Source organism: Ranitomeya imitator, chromosome 5 (assembly GCF_032444005.1).
Source record: "Ranitomeya imitator isolate aRanImi1 chromosome 5, aRanImi1.pri, whole genome shotgun sequence".
Taxonomy (NCBI): Eukaryota; Metazoa; Chordata; class Amphibia; order Anura; family Dendrobatidae; genus Ranitomeya; species Ranitomeya imitator.
The window spans coordinates 103,579,415-103,598,190 of record NC_091286.1 but is presented as its reverse complement, the minus strand read 5'-3'; the positions used below and the strand labels follow the sequence as shown (position 1 = coordinate 103,598,190).

At 44.2% G+C, this 18,776-nt stretch overlaps 1 protein-coding gene across 3 annotated transcripts in view; it reads left to right on the top strand.

The window, feature by feature from the left end:
• Positions 1–18,776, top strand: part of MRPS5 (mitochondrial ribosomal protein S5) — a 129,126-nt gene that overhangs the window by 24,640 nt on the left and 85,710 nt on the right. For all 3 annotated transcript variants that reach the window (XM_069768999.1, XM_069769000.1, XM_069769001.1), the window contains exon 2: positions 7,628–7,750. In XM_069768999.1, coding sequence (XP_069625100.1) covers positions 7,628–7,750 — 123 coding nt within the window. The remainder of the gene's footprint in view (positions 1–7,627; positions 7,751–18,776) is intronic.

Sequence of the window (18,776 nt, the reverse complement as noted above, 5' to 3'; positions counted from 1 at the left end):
ACCAAAAACTTTAAATTGGATTGAGTTCAGGACTCATTGCTGGCCTTTTTTTTTTTTTTTTTCAACCATTCTTGTGTACTTTTGGATGTGTGCTTTGGGTCATTGTCTTGCTGGAGGATCCATGATCTTCAACTCAAACTAAGCTTTCTTTCACTGGGTAAGACATTTCGCTCTAAAAATTCTCTGATTTTACGATTCCTGTGATACGGTCAAGGCCTCCAGTACAAGATTCAGCAAAGGAACCCCACAGCATTTTGGATCCTCCACCATGCTTAAATGTTAGTAGGGTGCTCTTTTCCCTATAAACTTCTTTGTGTGTCTGTAAACAAATTTTTTTTTTTTTGCATTGCTAAAAGGCTCTATTTTTGTTTCATCTGTCCACAGAACATTTTCCCAGAAGAAATTCCCAAAGATCGGTTGTTCCTTTTATGTCTTTCTTTCAGCAATGGTGCCTTCCTTGGCCTTCACCCATAAAGCTCTGCTTGGTTTGGTGTTCGGCGTATGGTACTTGTTGAAACCATGACCTCAGACTGTTCCAGGTTGGCCTTCAGGTCTTTGGACTTTTGATGTGCTGTTTTTTCCACCATGCACACCAACTTTCGAAGACATCTCTTGTTAATTTTCCTTTCCCCCATGTTCAGGGAGGTTCTTGACGGTTACATGCTTGGCAAACTTCTTAATAACATTATACACTGTTGAAACTGAAATACCAAAGTCTTTGGAGATTGTCTTATACCCTTTGGAACTCTTGTTTGCTAAAATATAGCATTTCTGATGTCCTCAGACAGCTCCTTTATCTTAATCATTGTGACAAAGGAGCAGGGTCTACCATGGGGTTTTTTAAAACACTGAAGTCATCATCCATTGGCTAATTCATGTCACATGGGCACCGTCAATTAATCACAGCTGATTCTCAATTGTGATTCACCACAGGCGAGTCAAAATGTGTTTCCATACGAAAGTAATGCAAAGGGTGCCAAGACCATTGTCACAACAAGCTTTAGGCTTTCTATTTTTTCCCTCTCATTGTTTTTTGCTTTAAATTGTTTATCAATTGCTCTTTTGTATTTAACACGAGTGCTCTATACAAAAAAACTGTTTCACTTGATTCCTTTTATCAGGAGATATTCCACATTATTTACTTAAAGGGAACCTGTCACCCCGTTTTTTCAAGAAGAGCTAAAAATAGCGTTAAATAGGGGCAGAGCTGTGCTTTACATTAGTGTATTTTGGAGCCTTTATTCCCCACCTATGCTGCCGAAATACCTTTGTAAAGTCGCCGTTTTGGGCTGTCACTCACGCTGGTCAGGTCATATGGGCGTGGTGACAGCGCTGTTTCTCCCCCAGATCTCCGTTGGTGGCGTAGTGGTGTGTGCATGTCCAAGTGGCGAATCCACTGCGCAGCTTCAAGGAAAATAGCGCGATCTGCGCTATTCAGTCGTTTATCGGTGGGCGCGGCCATCTTTGTGAGGCCGCGCGTGCGCAGTTGGTTCTTCTCGGCTTCCCGGGGCTTCAGGAAAATGGCCGCGGGATGCCGCACGTGCGCAGATGGCGATCTCGACGGCCATTTTCCTGAAGCCGAGTTCGCATCTCGGCTGCAGGAAAATGGCCGCCGCGATCGAGCCCTCGCGATGACGATGCAAGAGCGCCAATCAGAGGGGAGCCCCCTTCTAAATGCTGTGATCGATATTGATCGCAGCTTTTAGGTGGTTAAACTGCTGGGAGCGGTGCGGCACTACACCCGGCAACGATTGCGCGTACAGCTCCTGTGTGCGCAAAATCCCCAGGACGTATCCATATGTCCAAGGACGGGAACTCCTTCCCAACCAGGACGTATGGATACGTCTAATATTGTTAGAAGTTTTAACCTCTTTACGACCTCAAAGAACATTTTTACAAATAGTGCTGATGTAAAGCAGACATGAGGTAAAGGTTATTAACTTTTTTGGGTGGTATGACTGAATAAAAGGGAAAATCATTCACATTTTGGAAATTACTCATTTTTAGAAATTGTTTACAAATTTCAGCTATTGTAACTAAACGCAAAATATATTGACTTAAATTTACCATTATAACGTGTCACGAAAAGCAAAAGAATCTCAAAATTATTGAGATATGCTGTAACATTCCAGAGTTATTGCCACATAAAGTGACATGTCAGATTTGAAAATGTGGCCTCGTCACTAAGGGGTTAAAACTACAAATTTGCCTTCACTCTGTGACTGCAGACTTGTGAATCCTGACAATGCGCACACTGCGGCAGGAGCGGCGGTCATGTGACTGCAAGCATGCGATGTGCGAACTCCCGTTGGCCATCTTGTCTCTTACTGGCCGGGAGTACGCACATCGCATACTCGTGGTCACATGACCCACACTGACACAGGAGAGTACTCGGGATGCAGTGCGCGATGTAAGGATTCACAAGTCTGTAGTCGCTTAAAGTGCCTGCAGATTTGTAGTTTTAGGCGGCGTAAGTCTCCTCACCTCAGCATGTCAGGCTTTACCTGTCGCTCTCCGCAAGGGTGAACGTTACCCCTTGGATCCCCCACAAAAAACAAACACACAAAGGTTGTGTCCGTGCAGTCTATCATCTGAGTCACTGATCAAACTTGACTATTCAAATCTATCGGTCCATGAAAAAAAGCAGGCAGCACATGGATGTCATCCGAATGCCGTCCATTTTTACAGAGGTTTTTTTTTTTAAATTATGATGAGTCCAATTTCTTTCTATGGGGCAAAAGTTTAGCCAGGAACTGCTATTGTTGCCTGCATGCTGTTCATTTCTCTAAGGGCAATAGTGTCCCAAGGACAAAACTCTATGGGTTCCGAATAAAAAAAAAAAATATGATTCCGTAAAAAAGCGCAACCAGCCATATGGATGTTGTTCAGGATTGGATAAATGTCTCCCAAATGGAGAAAAGTTGCCATACCAGTCTCAGCCCACGGACCAGGATGGCGCTGTTTCTGGGGAAAAAGCCCCCCTTCTTAACCCCAAATATCCTCTTCAATGTGAAGTGTAGATTGGAGCCAAATGAAAGGCAAATATTTTTGTCACCATGACAGACCTATTAAAATGAGGCCACTACGGAGGCGCCCTCATAGAGATATATTTGTGCGTGTTTCGTTTCCATGTTTGTTTGTTTTTTTGCTTTGGTTCTTGAATATATCAGACATGACAAGTTTCAGCCTTTGATTTTGGGATTCTTTTTGATCCTGTACCATCAGCATCTCCGCAGTGATGGGTCCACATCTAAACATACCACTTTGAAGACGTAGAATAAGGGAACCAAACATTTTGATGAACCTTTTAATCATAACGCCTGATGTTACTCTCCGCGTTCTGTACACATGGAAATAATTACAATTTATGGAAATCGTATTAGTCTTTGGAGCCGCTTGGGCTTCTGTGTGAATCTTACATTTCTCGAGTTGTTTATTTGCTGCTCTTCTTCTTCTTCTTCTTCTCGTTCCAGTCTCTTAATTAAAGCCTAAGAAAATAACAGATTTGCAAATAAAACAAAAGCTTGAATTTTGTATGTTAAGGAATTGATGAACTTAAAGGGGTATTCCCCAAATCACAGTATGGTCTTCTAATGTAATGTGCACATTCATTCATTTGTGCGTATAACCTACTTTTAAATCTGCCCTGTTTTGCACATATTACCTTTCTAAGGATGCCACTTCAAGCTCTATTATCCTCCAGTTGCCATTGGAACCGGCCTTTAGTTTCAGGGGTCTTGGTCAATCGAACAAAGTGATGTTACTCTCTCATACAGGGGGCTGAGGGGGAGACCGTCCAGGATGGGCTAGACATAAAGGGGACAGAAAGAAGGGACATACTGAAGGATGGACTGGACATAAAGGGGACAGAAAGAAGACGGATACTCAAGGATGGACTGAATACAGAGGGCCGAGATGAAAGATCTTACAGGATGGGCTGAACATGAAGGGGACAGAAAGAGGGATATTGAAGGATGAGCTGTATACAGGAGGCTCCGAAGTGATGTGCTGCAGAATTGGCTGTATGTAGGGGGCACAGAAAGGACGTGACTGTAGGATAGGCTACATACAGGGGCTGAAAGGTGAGAGAACTGCAGGATGGATCTCTCTGAACAGGGGCTGTTGTGTTTAATTGCTAGGCGTTCACTCTGATCCTGAAAGTGTAACCTCTTGGATGCTACAGATCTGCATCAAATCCGCTACTTTTGCAGAAAACACAGATTTTCAACACTGACTTAACACTTACAGCGTTACATTTTTTACTTGTAGTACAAGCAAGTGCCTAGGTTTTATTTTTGTAACAAGTAGGCTAATCTAATGTATAGTAAAGCAGATCTGTCACCATATTTCACAGTGAAAACTGCATGCATTATTAAAAATCTCTTTGAGCAGATGAGGGTGGTGTATTTACTTTGAAAATCCATGTCAGATTATCTGTACAATGCCTTTTATGAAAGTGTAAAATCAATCTCTGCCTTTCCTGGCCTGTTTGATTTCTCCTCAGTGTTTTCATGCTGCTGAGATATCATACCTCTCAGTACAAGCTGCTGCTGTCAGTCCTGCAGGGTGGTCAGGTATTCAATACACTTGGACTCATGGGTTCTCACTTTTTTAGTTGAGTAGTACTTTAATATCAGGATTATACAGCCAGCCTTGTATGGATTATCACACCAGCGTCCTCAGGTGGAAGAGATCTCCACTGTCTAAGTAAACCTACCTATACATCCCTGCTGGGGTCCGCAAGTGTGAAGGAGACTCAGAGGTTGTCTGCTTCACATGCGGTGACACCGGTGACGAGAGTTGGACCCAATCGCTGCTGTTTGACAGTAGCATCTAAATGGTTAGTCACTGGCAACCGGATTTAAATGGGGCGGTTGCTTGTGTGCGCATTCATGGGCTCCCAGCGGAGACCCCTTGATGTGAAGGCTACTATGCTTACCATCTTGATACTGATTCATAAGAGATCATGATTTTCCCTGTATGGTGCAAAATTGGAGTATACATAGTAAGCAGTCAAAGGATCACAGAATAAGCTCCCTAACTTTTTAGTTAAAAAATAAACATCTGGTATCGGTGTCTCCTAAATGCTGTAAAGACTAAACAAAATTCCAGAATTGCTTTTTTTTTTTTTTAATTAAATCACTAAAATAATAATAAAAAAGTATACAAGTTTTGTATATTCCTAAATGTAGCGGCCTGAATAATCAAGTGGCCAGGTCATTTTTTACCATACAATGAACTCTGTAGAATCAGAAAAAAATGGGCGTAACTACAGGAAGGGAGGTGGGTTACCATTTCATCCCATTTAGAATTTATTTTTGCACTATTTTCAGTACTTTTTCTTTTTTTTTGTGTAAAATGAATTGTGAAAATAAAAACTGTGATCACAGGAAAGCAAAAATAATTATTTTTTTCTATAAAATGGCTTTTACTGAATTCTTGTTTTTTGTTCATTCTGTCTCCCAAAAATCAGAATAGAAAGCTATCAAAAAATGTCATGTGACCGAAAATGGTACCAATAACAACTGCTGTAATTGCCCCGACCCAAAGAATAACGTCGTTCACTCATTTATATCGCATGAGGAACAGCGTAAAAAAAATAAAACCAATTCTTCACCTGCTGTTGATTTGTTCATTTTGCCTCCCAAAGATCGCAGTAAGGCTCTGCTGACATTTGTCCTGCTCTGAGCGAAGATTCCCTATAGCAAGGCAGATGGAGGCACTGTGGACACAGTCTGGTCTATAATCCAGCAGTCTGTCTTTTTAGGCGAGCATAAAGCGTGGTCCATCATAGTTTTGTGCAGTTACGAAAAGGAGACTGCTGAACAGAGGCCAGATGTCACTCTTCTGCCTCATTATAGTGAGTGGATCCCTCAGGGGTTTTCATCTAAATCATGTCACTCAGAGAAATTGGATGGAAACAAAAGTAAATGCTCAGCGTAGAGTGCAGGATAAATGTGATCCCAAAACATTATGTAAAATGTTCCCAATAAAAGCTTCAACTTGATCCATAAAAAAAAAGTTACTACTCATGTCCATCACCTGAAAATGGAAATTTAGGGGACTTCCACGTTGCTGGTAGCACAAAGGCTCTGGAAAAACGTTATGGCTTCTCGCACCTTCTGAGCACTAGCGTGTGTCTAAACCACATTTAGCGTCCACATGTTTGGCATTTCTGTAGCGATGACGGTTCTCCTAATTTACAGGTGCGTGTCTCCAGAAGCATGAGCTGGGCACCACTGAGAACTGTCGCTGTGGTGACCAGTACACTATCTACTGGCTAACACGGTACCAAACTACTTTTTTTTGTAAATGGAGGATACCAGAATGTACCGTACATCTATGGAACTGATATACGCCTGAAGAAGAGACGTAAGCAGTCTTGTAAGCTTGCTTTGTAACATCATTCACTAAATTTTGTTAGCCATTAAAAGGTATCACACCCACAAGATTTTTATTGTTTCTCCCACTGAGAGCATTCTATATCTTTTTTTTTTTTTTTGTACTGGCTAACACTGTACCAAACCACTTTTTTTCGTTCAATTTACTCAGCAAAATCCATAGCTGCTTGTTTCTGGAAAACACCCATGGAGTCAAAATTGTCACTACACCTAAATTTTCGCCAAATTTCCATTATTTTTACAAATAAACGAGTGTCTTATCGAAGAAATTTTACCACACGCATGAAGTACAATATGCCACACAAAAAAAAAAAAAAAAACATTGAATCACCGGGAACCATTGAGGCATTCCAGAGTTATCTCATAAAGCGACACTGGGCAGAATTCTAAAATTTGTCCTGGTCATGAAGGTGAAAAAAAAGTGGTGGGTAAAAGGGTTAATAAGGGAAGAAAATCTGCAATATCAAAAACTCGCCAAAAGCTCATCATGGGAAATTCATCCTGAGTTGACTCTAATTTTTTTTTTTTTTATGAAAGTACCGTATTTGAAAAAATAAGTCTTCCTGATGATTCAGCAGAATACAGACAGCTTCTGTCTGTAAAAAAAAAAAAAAATGGATGTCATTTATATAAAAGCGTTCTTAAAGTAGCGTACTACTTGGGTCACGTTCACATGTTTGGTATATGTAATCCAAAACCAGGAGTGGGTGAAAAATACAAAAGTGATGACGTGTTTCTATTCTATTATTCCTGTGGCTTATACGGTAAATACTGAGGTAAAATACTGAACATGCGATCATGGCCTTGGCATCCATTTCACATTTTGGGCCTGCAGTCCCACGTGACCATTTCTATTTGATCACCAGTTCGGCCTTGCCAATTCAGCTTCACATAACAATACACATTTATTCTTTTTGTTAACTTATATAGTTGTAGAAATTGGGGAAACAATCCATTACGGATCTACAAAGAATAACTTGTAATGGTAATCTAGCTAATAAGAATGCATCAATATTTTATGTAATGATCATACGATGTCCCATTAAACTGATACACAGTGTGTATATATATATATATATATATATATATATATATATATATATATATATATATATATATATATATATATATATATATATATATATATATATATATATATATATATATATCCATACTAATTTCTAGTTATTTTTTTGCATATATGAATTTATTTCTTTAATACACAGGTGGGATCTCTGTACCTGAGGTACGAAGCAGCTGTCCGTTTCCCAAATTTGCCCTTGCCCAGGAGCCATGTTACCAATCTGCGTTTACCAGCGTCAGAATGTCCAGCAGCTTCTTCAGCAGATGTGAGTTGTGCAGTTTCTTTACCCTATTGTTGTTATTGGACTGTCAGTAACCTATATTTACTATCCCTTAATGATTAGTGGGGTCCGCTTTCTGGGACCCCATGATTAAAGTTGCCCTTTTCTGAATTTGGAATTGTAGATGCAGCTCAGGACTGTACTACAGGCTGTAATGCAGATTTAGTGCAAGAAGAAGTTTCTCAGCTTTTATGCAGATACTTATTTTACTTCTATATCACCATCCTATTCCATAGCGCTGTACAGTCAGATGTTGTCCTTGGTGGGATTTGAACCCAGTGCTGCGAGGTTACAGTGCTGACCACTGAGCCAGCGACTTGCCCTGTACTGTGCTGCCTATAAGGAAACCGTATTTCTGGGATATGGACACCTCCGGACTTTTTTTTTTTTTTTTTTTTTTTTACTACTTTCCTTTTTAGCAGTTGTGTGTCATTAAAATTGTTGCACTGTTTTGGCTTTTACATGCTTTGTTTCCTTACACATTGCTGGTTACTGAATAAGTGAGAATCCGTCAGAATCTGAAGGGGGTTTGTAGCCCTTTTTGTCTGTCCTTTCATGACCTCTTCTGAGCTGATTGATGACTACAGACTATATAAAAGTTGAGCTGAACAGAGGAGCTCAGAAAAAGACAGAAAAAATACTTACAAACTCCCTGTCAGAAGATGATGTCCGATAGATTTTCAGTTACAGGGTTAATCCCATCTCCAAGATCCTATCCCAATATGACTAGGCATAATAATATTAGCAAATCCGTTCAATTAGAAGTGTTGGATAGTTCTTCAGATTTGCTATGCTGCTTACGTGCAGGGCATTGCAGTAGCTTAAATATCCGTGGTTACGACCATTCATAACGCGACAGTTAGTTGCTAGTGGTCGTAACCATGGATACCTAAGCTACTTCAATGCCCTGCACATGAGGTAAGCAACATAGCGAATCAGAAGAACTATACTATGCTTCTAATTGGATGAATTTTTTAATATTCTTATTGCACCTACTAAATATTGAGAGATGGGAATACGCTTTTAAAGGGGTTTTTAGGTTTTGGAAAACCCATGTCCACTGGCTGTAGTTTGTTGGGAAAAGAAAAGCGATGCTTTACTCATTCTCTGGAGTCCAGTGCTGACTCTCCTCTACTGCTCCCGGTATGTGTTGTCCGCAGCGCTGACATGATGTGAGCAGAGCTGCAGGCAATCCGTGGTTCTGAGTGGCACGTGCCATCAGCTTTAAACAGATATGCTGAGCTCCGTTATTGGCTGTGGCGTTGTTGACTTAAAGGGACACTGTCACCTGAATTTAGAGGGAACAATCTTCAGCCATGGAGGCGGGGTTTTGGGGTTTTTGATTCACCCTTTCCTTACCCGCTGGCTGCATGCTGGCTGCAATATTGGATTGAAGTTCATTCTCTGTCCTCCGTAGTAGATGCCTGCACAAGGTAATCTTGCACAGCGCAGGCGTGTACTGTGGAGGACAGAGAATGAACTTCAATCCAATATTGCAGCCAGCATGCAGCCAGCGGGTAAGGAAAGGGTGAATCAAACACCCAAAAACCCCGCCTCCATGGCTGAAGATTGTTCCCTCCAAATTCAGGTGACAGTGTCCCTTTAGGGTATGTTCACACGTTCCTGATTTCCATCCTTTTTTTTTCAGCACTGAAACCGCAGCTCTTTGCAGAAAACGCAGGTGCGTTTTTTGGTGCGTTTTTGGTGCGTTTTTGGTGCGTTTTTGATGCGGTTTTTAGTGCGTTTTTTGATGCAGTTTTCTCTGCAGATTGTCTGTGTTTGACACAAATAAAGCTTACTGCATTGGGGGAAGAAAAAAAAAAAAAATGATGTCATTTCCTTGTCCAACCCTTTTCTTCTTCCATCCTCCATTTTGGAACTACACATCAAAATGAGTGGACTTGCTGAGCGTAGGCCAGATGACAGCCCGCGGATCCAGCTCCGCACGCCACACCGGATTGCGATCCTGGGGTTGATGATTCTAATTCTGAATCGACATGCACGTCAGGTAAGCAGATGTCTGTTTGTTTTATATATTGGGTTATGGGTACATGTCCACGTTCTGGAAACGCTGTATGTTTGGCGCTGCGTGTGGCCGCAGCGCCAAACATGCAGCGTCCAGATGTAACAGCATAGTGGAGGGGATTTCATGAAATCACATGTCCACTGTGTGTCATCCGTCATCCCTGCGACTCCGGACATGCTGCGCGTCTTTTATGATCACAGCATGTCCGTGTTCCTTGTTGAGAAGCTGCGGCTCCGCAAGGAATAAAACAGGGCCCTATGCGTGGGGTGCGATGATGCCGGATTTGTACAATGAACACATCTGGCATCATTGCGTCCCAGAAGGGGGTGGGGCTTTGCACATAGCGGCTTTGGCGCTCCAACGATAACGATGGCCATCCTGAATGTGGACACGTACCCTTACATAATCCGCATTGCTTTCCAGGCATGCTTGATATTTTTTGTTGTGTTTTATAAAAAAAATTTTTTTTATTTACTTTAGAGGCAGCGGCGGCAGAGAAGACGTGCGCAGAAAAGGATGTGGGTGCACCCGCTTGTAGCAGACCGAACTGAGAAGGGGCACTTTTATGTGCTGTACAATGATTTAAGGAGGTAAGTAGAAATATATTGAATTACAAATTTATCCTTTTGTTGCTAACAATACTTGTGAAGTAACCCTTTTTTGTGTTTCTTTTTCAATTTTCAGATATCCTGAAAAATTTCTCTTTTTGTCGGCTACCAATTATGGCATTTGACAGACTGCTTACCATCCTGGCACCCCATTTGACACTGCAAGACACGGTGATGAGGAAGTCCATCTCTGCAGAGGAAAGGCTGCTCATCACCTTGCGGTAAGTAACAATTTTTGGGGGGGAATGTCGTTAGGTCTCTATTTTACATGTCTCTGTGTCCAGTATGTGTGATTAAACCCACCCAGTCCTCCTGTTGGACAGGGGGCACACATACACACACACACACACACACACACACGTGAGATACGGCCGAGTGTTGCATGGTAATCCCCGGCCCTGCCGCCTGCACTCTGGAGCGGAGTGTGCACCCACATACCAATACATGGAGCCGCATGCTCCACAATGGAGTGCATGCAGCAGGTCCGGGGATTACCATGCAACACTCGGTCATATCTCGCATGCGTGTGTGCACAAGTCCCATCAGGCCTTTTATTAATGTTTTTTACACCCTTTGTGTTGTGCTGGGTGTTAATGCCAGCATTATTGAATGGTGCTGGACGCATATTATAGCGGCCTTAACTTGTGACATGTTGTAATTACCTATTTGTGTGACATTTCTAATTTTCTTTTTTGTTTCTTTGCAGATTCTTGGCCACAGGAGAGAGCTATACATCCCTGCACCTCCAATTTAGAGTTGGTAAATCTACCATCTCTAACATTGTGAGGTGTACATGTACCGTCATCTGGCAGAAGTTGCAGCCTATAGTGATGCCTTCCCCAACCGAGGAGACTTGGCTGCAGGTTGCAGCAGGCTTTCAGTCTGTGGCCAATTTCCCAAACTGCATAGGTGCAGTTGATGGTAAACATGTAAGGGTTCAGCAGCCACCACGATCAGGATCACGCTTCTTTAATTATAAGAAGTATTTTTCAGTGGTCCTGATGGCGGTGGCTGATGCCCATTACAAATTTGTTGCCATTGATGTTGGTGCCTATGGTAGTACTGGGGATTCTCGGGTGTTGCGAACGTCACAGATTGGGATGCAAATTCTTCGAGATGGCGGAACGCTCCCAGCCCCAACACCTTTGCCGGGTTCCACACATCCAGTACCCTTTGTGATGGTATCGGATGAGGCGTTTCCCTTAACGACAACCCTGCTGCGCCCATACCCACGAAGGGGACTGGATGCCCGACGGAGGATTTTTAATTATCGGCTGAGTCGTGCACGCAGATATGTGGAATGCACCTTTGGGATCATGACTAGTCAGTAGAGGATCTTTCACACTGCCATTCAGTTGGACACAGACACAGTTGATGCTGTGATAAAGGCTTGCTGTGTACTCCACAACTATGCTCATGAGTACAACACTGACGTAGATGTGGAGTACCAGCAGCCAGTATTTAATCCAGTGGTCAACGGGGGTCTGGGCAGGCCGTCCAACTCTGGTGTGCGTGTGAGAGAATCCTTCACTGACTACTTCATGAGTCCAGAAGGTGCCGTGCACTGGCAATACTCCTGTGCTGGTGTTGAGCAGCCTGACCAGCAGAGAAGGATGCATCTACACTGACCGTCCCCAAAAAGTTGCCGACATCGCTGCTAACAGTTTTGAAAACATCCCGAAGAATGAGAAACGACAGCAATCAACACAAATATTTTTTTCAAAAAATTTTTTTTTCATGTTACCCAAAAAAGAAAAAAAAAATTTGGTTGTAATATAAATAAAAAAGTTATTTTGGTTTAATTTGTTTTGTTTTTTTGTATGTCAAAAAAATGGTTGGTGTTTTCATAAATTAACAGCAGTATGAGATATACAATAGTTAACACATCAACCCCTAAACCACTAATCGATAGCCCATAAACCCAGGACAGCGGCCTTGTCCCCATTGTCTAAAAAGAAGAGAATATTTTGTGAAAAATAAAATTTATTGTAAAGAACAAAAAATAAGTGGTAATTTTTACAAATGATTTTTCAATTTGAAAAAAAAAAATATAAACAGCCCCTTTCAAATCCAACAGGCAACTGGAGCTACAAACAAAAGCACAGGTCCGGACACCATACTCATAGAAAAAAACACAAGAAAACCACAAGAAAAAAGAAGTACATTATATCTCGGATAATCATTAAAATTGTCAGTTTTTTGTTGAATATTAAAAATGACCAAAATATGACAGAAAAACCGTTATACTGAAATATTCGAATATTAGGGAACAGGTGCACCACAACATCCACTATCACATAACAGGAGGGGAGAAGGGCAGGAGTTGTCAAAGGAGTTATGTCCCTGTACATCTCTATAGAGACCTCCAGTGCCAGTACTCAGTTATATTTTTTAATCCTTTGACAACGCATGTCCTTCTCTCTTCCTGTTATGTGATAGTGGATGTTGTGGTGCACCTGTTCCCTATTATTTGAATACCAAGACGGTTTTTCTGTTATATTATGTTTTGCTCATTTTTATTATTTTCAATAAACTGATAAGTTTAACGATTATCACATATGATGTACTTCTTTTTTCTTGTGGTTTTCTGTGAAACTGAAAACTTTTGCCCAATTTATGTTCAATTAAGAAAGGTGTACTCTGGTGAATAGAGGAAATTTGTTCCCTCAGTTTCATACGTTGCTCCCCCCAGCTGCTGCGAACTGCTTCTATCTCCATAACTGCCTTGGATGCCTCTATGTCCAGAACTTCCTTGGCTGTTGGCCAAATACTGGGGTCTTGTAGCTGGTGTTTCAGGTGTTCTGTGTCGGGGCCTGAAAAGTCCCAACACCCCCATCAGAACCTCATTGTATGGAGAAATAGGAGCAGGGTCCTCCAGAGCAGTGAGGGACATCTGGACCATAGACCTAAAAAGAGATTGTCTATCCGGTGGCAGGGAGCGTGTTTTTCTGGCTACAGTTAGCGCAAAGGAGTCGCAATGGTCATCTGTAGTTGATTTTTTTTAATAAATCCAATGTGTCACAGGCAATTTGAACCGTTTGGTCCTCTTGGTTCTTCTTTGTTTTTGTTTTTTTTCTCTGCTGCCACCGGATAGACAGCTCTCTTCTCCACTCTCACAGCTTCTACGGAATCAGATGCTTCAGCAGCTGCTGAAGCAGATGTTGATGCAGCAGCTGCTGAAGTGGATGCTGATTCAGCAGAAGCTGTGGGAATGGAGGGCGAGATGGTCCCTCCCACTCCAGAGGAACTGCCTGCTCCATCCTCTGTGTCGCTGTCCTCTAAATCGGCTGCAGACATGTTTCCTTCCGTCCTGTGGGGGGAAAAAAAAGATCATTAATACAATTTTTAGCACAACATATTATATATAAACTAGCTATTGAACCCGTTCTACGCCCGGGTGGCGAGCATTTATATTGGTATATTGTCTCCATCATGGTATGTGCTGCTCCATCCTGCGTCCCCATCCTGTCATGTGCTGCTCCATCCTGCGTCCCCATCCTGTCATGCGCTGCTCCATCCTGCGTCCCCATCCTGTCATGTGCTGCTCCATCCTGCGTCCCCATCCTGTCATGCGCTGCTCCATCCTGCGTTCCCTTTCCTGTCATGCGCTGCTCCCATCCTGCGTCCCCATCCTGTCATGCGCTGCCCCCATCCTGCGTCCCCATCCTGTGATGCGCTGCTCCCATCCTGTGATGCGCTGCTCCCATCCTGCGTCCCCATCCTGTCATGTGCTGCTCCATCCTGCGTCCCCATCCTGTCATGCGCTGCTCCATCATGCGTCCCCATCCTGTCATGCGCTGCTGCATCCTGCGTCCCCATCCTTATGTGCTGCTGCATCCTGCGTCCCCATCCTTATGTGCTGCTCCATCCTGCGTCCCCATCCTTATGTGCTGCTCCATCCTGCGTCCCCATACTGTTATGTGCTGCTCCATCCTGCGTCCCCATCCTTATGTGCTGCTCCATCCTGCGTCCCCATCCTTATGTGCTGCTCCATCCTGCGTCCCCATCCTTATGTGCTGCTCCATCCTGCGTCCCCATCCTTATGTCCTGCTCCATCCTGCGTCCCCATCCTTATGTCCTGCTCCATCCTGCGTCCCCATCCTTATGTGCTGCTCCATCCTGCGTCCCCATCCTTATGTGCTGCTCCATCCTGCGTCCCCATCCTTATGTGCTGCTCCATCCTGCGTCCCCATCGTTATGTGCTGCTCCATCCTGCGTCCCCATCCTTATGTCCTGCTCCATCCTGCGTCCCCATCCTTATGTCCTGCTCCATCCTGCGTCCCCATCCTTATGTCCTGCTCCATCCTGCGTCCCCATCCTGTTATGTGCTGCTGCATCCTGCGTCCCCATCCTTATGTGCTGCTGCATCCTGCGTCCCCATCCTTATGTGCTGCTCCATCCTGCGTCCCCATCCTTATGTGCTGCTCCATCCTGCGTCCCCATCCTTATGTGCTGCTCCATCCTGCGTCCCCATACTGCCTCTGACCCGCTCGGCGCTGAGTGCTGGGGGCCTGAGCAGGCGGGGACACCGGCGCGCTGTGGGGGTCAGGTGCCGGTATCGCCGCCAGCTCAGGCCCCCCAGCACTTACTATACTCACCTGTCCGGCGTTCCATCGCTGAGCGCCGCCATCTTCCCGGTCTCCTGGCCGTGACTGTTCAGTCAGAGGGCGGCGCCGGCGCGCATTAAGCGCGTCATCGCGCCCTCTGAACTGAAGGCCACAGACCGAAGACCGGGAAGATGGCGCCGCTCAGCGATGCAACGGGGACAGGTGAATATAGGCCGATACTCACCCTCCTGGCGGTCCCTGCTTCTGCGGTGGAGATCGCGGTGTGTGTTCAGTGTGAACGCACACCGCGATCTCCCGGGAGCGTCGCTCTGTGAGGCCCAGACTGCGCCGGCGCTTGCGCTTGCGCAGTCTATAGAGGCTTCGTACAGAGTGACGCTCCCAGCGTTATATTATAGATAATCTTGTGGAGTGGATTTTAACTTATTTTCTCAATGTCCTGCTGGTCACAATAAACTGTAGCTCTTCACTGAAGGGGAATTTGGTTTTGCTTGGCGAAGAGCCACTCTTTGAGCAATCATTCAGAAATTTTGTAAATCGGTCTCTGATGGAGCGCCAACGTTGCCTCACATCTTTATCTACCAAAAAAAAAGTTCCAAAAAAAAACAACAATTTTTTTAGAGATCTAAACAAATTATATTTTTAATATACTCAAGGTTTACTAAATAAATGTAATTATAATTACCTATTGTCAGCTGTGTTGCCCCAGGATATCTGTCCTAATTCGGGAACATGTCGCAAACTATTTTCGTCCACGCAAGTTCCCTGAAGTACTTATCCTTATAGGATTGATCGGAAGGATCCCACAGGGCCGGATAATCACGAACCTACAATGAATACAATAGTGTCATCTCATAATCTATAGCACGACCAAGTAATGTTACACAAATGCTTTTAAAAAGTTGAAATATATCAAAGTAACCCCTAATAAATGAACACAAGCACAAAAACACAAACACCAATAAAAACGTTCGTGTGCAGTTGTTTTACTACTAGCTCTGGCGCCGTCAATCATGAGTGGTGCGTGCGCCAATCAACAACATTAAGTAAAAAACCCACTATAAACTGAAATAGTTAGGGTAGGGTTAGGGCTCATAACCCTAAGGACCCTACCCCCAAAGGGATCCTAACCGGAAAGGGATCCTAACCCTAAAGGGATCCTAACCCTAACCCTAAAGGGATCCTAACCCTAAAGGGATCCTAACCCTAAAGGGATCCTAACCCTAACCCTAAAGGGATCCTAACCCTACCCCTAACCCTAAAAGGATCCTAACCCTAAAGGGATCCTAACCCTAAAGGGATCCAAACCCTAACCCTAAAGGGATCCTAACCCTAAAGGGATCCTAACCCTAACCCTAAAGGGATCCTAACCCTAACCCTAAAGGGATCCTAACCCTAACCCTAAAGGGATCCTAACCCTAACCCTAAAGGGATCCTAACCCTAACCCTAAAGGGATCCTAACTCTAAAGGGATCCTAACCCTACCCCTAACTCTAAAGGGATCCAAACCCTACCCCTAACCCTAACGGGATCCAAACCCTACCCCTAACCCTAAAGGGATCCTAACCCTAACCCTAAAGGGATCCTAACCCTACCCCTAACCCTAAAGGGATCCTAACCCTAAAGGGATCCTAACCCTAAAGGGATCCTAACCCTACCCCTAACCCTAAAGGGATCCTAGGGTTAATGATAGGGTTGCTATTGTAAGGTGGCATTAAGCACGGTTAATAATGGAGAGGCGTCAATAAGACGCCTGTCCATTATTAATCCTATTAAAGGGTTACTATAATATATGTGGACCCCCTAAATAAAAAATACATAGGGTCCCCCTATATTTTTAGTCCAGAAAGGCTAGGCAGACAGCCGTGGGCCAATATTTGAGGCCCGGGAAGGGGTTAAAATACCCCTGGCTGTTCCCAGGCCATGAATATAAGCCCACAGCTGTCTGCGTAACCATTCTGGCACTAAAATATAGGGGGCCCCGAAAAAAAAAGTGTTGGGGTCCCCCTATATTTTTAGGCCAGAAAGGCTACGCAGACAGCCATGGGCTTATATTCATAGCCTAGGAAAGGGGCCATGGATATTTGCCCCCCCCGGCTACAAATATAAGCCCGCAGCCGCCCCGGAAAAGGCGCATCAAAAAGATGCGCCAATTCCGGCACTTAGCCCCTCTCTTCCCACTCCCGTGTAGCGGTGGGATATGGGGTAATGAGGGGTTAATGCCACCTTGCTATTGTAAGGTGGCATTAAGCCCGGTTAATAATGGAGAGGCGTCAATAAGACGCCTATCCATTATTAAGCCAATGAAAGGGTTAAAAAAAAACCACAAAGACTAGAAAAAAATATTTTAATGAAATAAAGACACACACTTTTTGACCATAATTTATTCTTCGCTCAATCCGTTCTGAAGACCCTCGACCTGAAAAAGATGCAAAATAAAAAAACAAATTCATACTCCCTGGCCCTGTCCGCAGAAATCCATCGAGGGTCCCACGAAGATCTTCCATGGAGAACAGACACATCCAGAGATGTCTGCTCTCCACGGCTGCAGCAACACACTGACAGGAGCCATAGTTCCTGTCGGTGTGTTACTGCGCATGCGCGAGCGAGTTTACCGGCGGTCATTGACCCCGGCACTCTCGCTTAACGGCAGTGCTGCGTGGGAAAGTTCAACGCAGCTGTACTGCCGTTAACCGAGACGCCGGAGCCATTGAACTCCGGGACAGTACGCGATACACGGCTAGGAGCTTCGCTCCTGGCAGTGTATCGCCGGAGAGCAGCAGATCGGCGTGGGACACTCGTTTTATGGATTCTGCGGACAGGGAGTATGAATTTTATTTTGGGATTTTTTCCTGGAGGATCGAGGGCTTCGCCTACAAGTGTGCTGTTGGTGAGTATATACTCTGTTATGTGTTGTATGTACTGTACTGTGTGTGTTGGTGTATTGTGTAACTTTACAATTGTGCTAAGTCGCCGGACACAGGGACAACTCTCCCATCCTAATACCGGATGGGAGTAGTAGTCCCATACGGCGACTTAGCACAATGGAGGCACTATCGTCGCATGGGGACACACACACAGACACACACACACACACATACCAAATCAATCAGACGCCCGACATCGATCCCCATGCGACGGTATGCCTCCATGACAGTCTCTTCGGGATACAGTCAGGACCACACTCCGCCCACGCACTTCCGCCCACGGACTTCCTCCCGCTTCCCCGCACTTCCTGTATCAGCGGTTCTGCACCACAAACCGCAATAAAACCCGCAGATATATTTTTGATCTGCGGGTTTTACTGCGGGTTTGACCTCACAATGGAGGTCTATGGGTGCAGAACCGCTGCTGTTTCGGAAAAAGAAGTGACATGCTCCTTCTTTTTTCCCGCAGCTATTCAGCGTGGCTTTTTATGGCAAATTCAGGATCATGTGCACAGCGGTTCCTGTTTTCCATAGGGTTACATTGTTATGTACCCTGCATGGAAAACAGCTGCGGAACCGCAGTGGCAAAACCGCTGCGGTTCCGCAGTAAAAAACGCACTGTGTGAACATGGCCTTAAGGTTAGTGCTGAATTGGGAGACAAAACAAAGAGTCTGTAAAATGGTGCAATTTTTAAATGAAACCCAGGTGAAAAAATATCTCCCCTTATGGGTTACATATTCTTTAACGTAATTATTGTAATGGCATTGTAAGGTTTCCATCATTACCCAGTTCTATAACATGGAGAACAGCAGCGCTACTGCCTGCATAATATGCCGACAATGGAGAGAGGTGGGCTCGCCACTCTGAATTTGTGTGTGCGCATC